Source organism: Octopus bimaculoides, chromosome 1 (genome assembly GCF_001194135.2).
Source record: "Octopus bimaculoides isolate UCB-OBI-ISO-001 chromosome 1, ASM119413v2, whole genome shotgun sequence".
Lineage (NCBI taxonomy): Eukaryota > Metazoa > Mollusca > Cephalopoda > Octopoda > Octopodidae > Octopus > Octopus bimaculoides.
Genome location: NC_068981.1, coordinates 74,685,655 through 74,689,300, shown reverse-complemented (window position 1 = coordinate 74,689,300; position 3,646 = coordinate 74,685,655). Strand labels below are relative to the sequence as shown.

The 3,646-nt window shown below is 37.0% G+C and overlaps 1 protein-coding gene across 1 annotated transcript in view; it reads right to left on the bottom strand.

Moving 5' to 3' along the window:
* The window catches only part of LOC106882600 (laminin subunit gamma-1), a 193,927-nt gene that overhangs the window by 6,504 nt on the left and 183,777 nt on the right, over positions 1 to 3,646 (bottom strand). The window contains exon 23 of the mRNA XM_052977280.1: positions 1,274 to 1,426. Coding sequence (XP_052833240.1) covers positions 1,274 to 1,426 — 153 coding nt within the window. The remainder of the gene's footprint in view (positions 1 to 1,273; positions 1,427 to 3,646) is intronic.

Sequence of the window (3,646 nt, the reverse complement as noted above, 5' to 3'; positions counted from 1 at the left end):
TGCACACCACAACTGATGCTTCTAATGTTCAGCTTTTCTCTCAAGATACTTACACTCTGACGGGTATTCACATTGACATTACACATCCAACGGAGCATACTGGCTTCATTCCTTGCGAGCTTACGTATGTCCTCAGCAGTTACAGCCCATGTTTCACTGCCATGTAGCATGGCTGTTCGTACGCATGCGTCATACAGTCTGCCTTTTACTCTGAGTGAGAGTCCCTTTGTCGCCAGCAGGGGTAAGAGCTCTCTAAACTTTGCCCAGGCTATTCTTATGTATATGTATGTATATATATATTTAAAATGACAAAGGCTGCCTGTGGGACACAAACCCACATATGCTGTAAACATGACAGAAGTCTCACAAGCAACAATCAATTGTTTCTACCAAAAAGGTTTTTAACCTAACATTTACATGCCTTATCAACAGCCTTATCTACTTCTAGTTCTACAGTTAATTTTATATATATATATTTATATATAAATATATAGTTTTAGGGAAAAGAACCAAGTTTCATGAACTCATCAATGAAAATCTACTATCACATATAGTGTTTTTTTAATTGAGTTTTTACCTGGAATTTTGGATTTTGTCCCTAATATTATTATATATTTATATATATATGTGGCTGTGTAGTTAGAAACTTGCTTCCCAACAACATGGTTCTAGGTTTGGTCCCATTACGTAGCACCTTGGGCAAATATCTTCTACTATAGCCTCGGATCAACCAAAGCCTTGTGAGTGGATTTGGTAGACAGAAACTGAGAGAAGTCCATCATGTGCGTGTGCGTTGTGTATCTATGTGTGTGCATCTTTGTGTTTGTCCCCAACCACCATTTGACAACTGGTGTTGGTGTGTTTACATCCCCATAACTTAGCTGTTCAGCAAAAGACACCAATAAAATAAACACTAGGCTTAAAAAAAATTATTTTGGGACTAATTCGTTTGACTAAAATCCTTCAAGGTGGTGCCCCAGCATGGCCATAGCCAAATGACTAAAACAAGTAAAAGATATAAGCTATATCTGACAGCCTTCTTTAAGTTTCTGTCTATCATATTTAATCACAAGACACTGGTCAAACTGGTGCTAAAGTAGAAGACACTTGCCCTAGGTGCCATGCAGTGGGGCTGAAATCTGACTGGGTAGACGAGAAATGTAAGTCTTAACCACACTACCAAAATAAGTAAATTTTAACATTTTTTAAAGAGGACTATGTTATTATTTTTTTCTTTTTCTTATTTTGCTTCACATTTTAAAGAAATTAAGACAAAAATTGAAATCAAGAAAGAAGAAAATGACCACCTACCCCTGAGAGTTTGAAGGGTTTCTTGAGCTTCTTTCAGAATAGCTTCACCTTTTTCTACAGCTTCCTTAGCTTTTGAATTAGCCTTGAAAATGTCTGACATCAACTTATCTGTTTCCTGTAGTGATGGAGTAAAAATAAAGATTGTAAATTAGAACAATGGTTATGTTGACAGTAATGAAACGATGATGATGTGATATGTGTGTGTGTATATACAAACATGTGCATGTGTGAATTTGTCTATATATAAATGTATATGCGAAAGGCCTTGTTGGTGGTCCAACCGTTTGAGCTCTTTTACAGGGCTTTTACAGCTCTATGAAACATCAAGCGGGCTTTTGGTTACAATTCTGTTGACATTAGAACTGTTCAGAGATGGTTCCAAAGATTTCGTTCAGGAAATAAAAGCCTTAAAAATGATCCAAGAGGGAGACCAAAACCAGTTATTCAGCATGATGAATTGAATAGTTTGGTTAAACTGAAGGACCGCTGCAACAAGTGTATGATTCTGTGAGAGGAATATGGTGAACAAAATCATAATTAACTGATCTTCCTGTATTTTCTTTTGCCCAAAGCTAAGAACTATTCAGCACCCTGTCATATGTTTGTGTCTGTATATAAATGTACATATACAAAGTACAAGCATGGCTGTGTGCTAAGATGTTTGCTTTCCAATCACACAGTATATTGGGGAACTATCTTCTACTATAGCCCCAGGCCAACCTAAATCTTGGAGGTGAATCTGGTAGATAGAAACTGAAATAAGCCCATTGCGCGTGTGAATGTATGTATGTGTATGTGTGTGTGTACATATCTATATATATATTAGGTTGTCTCACATGAAATATCGTATTTTAAATGGGTTTCTTATGAGTCATCTATAAATGGATTTTTAATGAGTTTCTATGTATATGCTTGTGTTTACTCTTTTTCTTTCAAGACAATACTATTATTCAAAATTGCTACCCACAGCTCTTATGACAATGTTGACAATTGAACAATACCGAGTGATTTTCTTGTATGAATACAAGTTGGGTCACTCTGCCACCGAAGCTCTATAAAACATCAAACGGGCTTTTGGTAACAATTCTGTTGACATTAGAACTGTTCAGAGATGGTTCCAAAGATTTTGTTCAGGAAATGAAAGCCTTAAAAATGAACCAAGAGGGAGACCAAAACCAGTTATTCAGCATGATGAATTAAATAGTTTGGTTAAATGAAATCCAAGAACAACGGTTTGAAAAATCAGATCAGAGCTCCAGACATCTCCCACCAGTGTTTCTCAACACTTGAAGAAAACTGGAAAAGTCAAAAAGATGGATAGGTCTGTTCCCTATCATCTTAAGATTCAAAGAAAAAGACACCTTACAGTGTGTTCCATGCTGATTTCTCAGTTGGAAAGAGAACCATTATTGTATTGACTCATTGTGTGATGAGAAACGGGTACTCTTTGATAACAGCAGGAGGACTGGACAGTGGTTAGATGCAGGAGAGTCAACAAAACGCTACCCAAAACCACCATTGCACCCTAAAAAGTTGATGGCCACTGTATGGTGGTCAACAAAGGGGGTTATTCAGTATTTATTATTTTTGCAACAAGGAAAAGCTGTAACAGCAACATCCTGTTGTCAGGAAATTGATTGTATGCATGAAAAATTAAAAAAGAAGCAACCCATGGTGTTGTCCACCGTATTATTCCACCATCATGTTACCATAGTTCTGGAAGGGACTTTGTATCAGCCACAGATTTGGTATGTGGCGCTCAGTAAGCTGTCCTGTAGGAATTTCCAGTTACCCTCTATGTCCCAAGTCTGTAGCTCCTCCTCTGTCGCATCAAATTTCTCAATGAAGATGTCCCTAAATCTCTGACCATGTGAAGGGTTCTTTAGCTTCCAATTCCTTCTTTTCTGGATTGGTCTTGGCAACCTTCTGGTCTAAAGTCACGAATGACTAGTCTATGTTGTGGGGTACATTGTTCACCAGGGAGGTTCTTTGTATTTAAAAGCAACCTTGCATCCCGCTGTCTGGAGAGGATGAAATCAATCTGGCTAGCAGAGTCACCTGATTGATAGGTTATCAGGTGGCTGTCTGGCTTCCTGAAGTTAGTATTGCAGATGAAAAGATTGCTTGCATCACAGAACTCCAATAGCCTGGTTCACTCTTCATTTCGGGAACCAATTCCATGGTCCCTTTGTATGTGTATATGTGTGTGTATATATATATATACATATGCATGTATATGTGTATGTATATGTATATATATATATATATATATATATATACATATATATATATATATACATACATATGCATGTATATGTGTATGTATATATATATA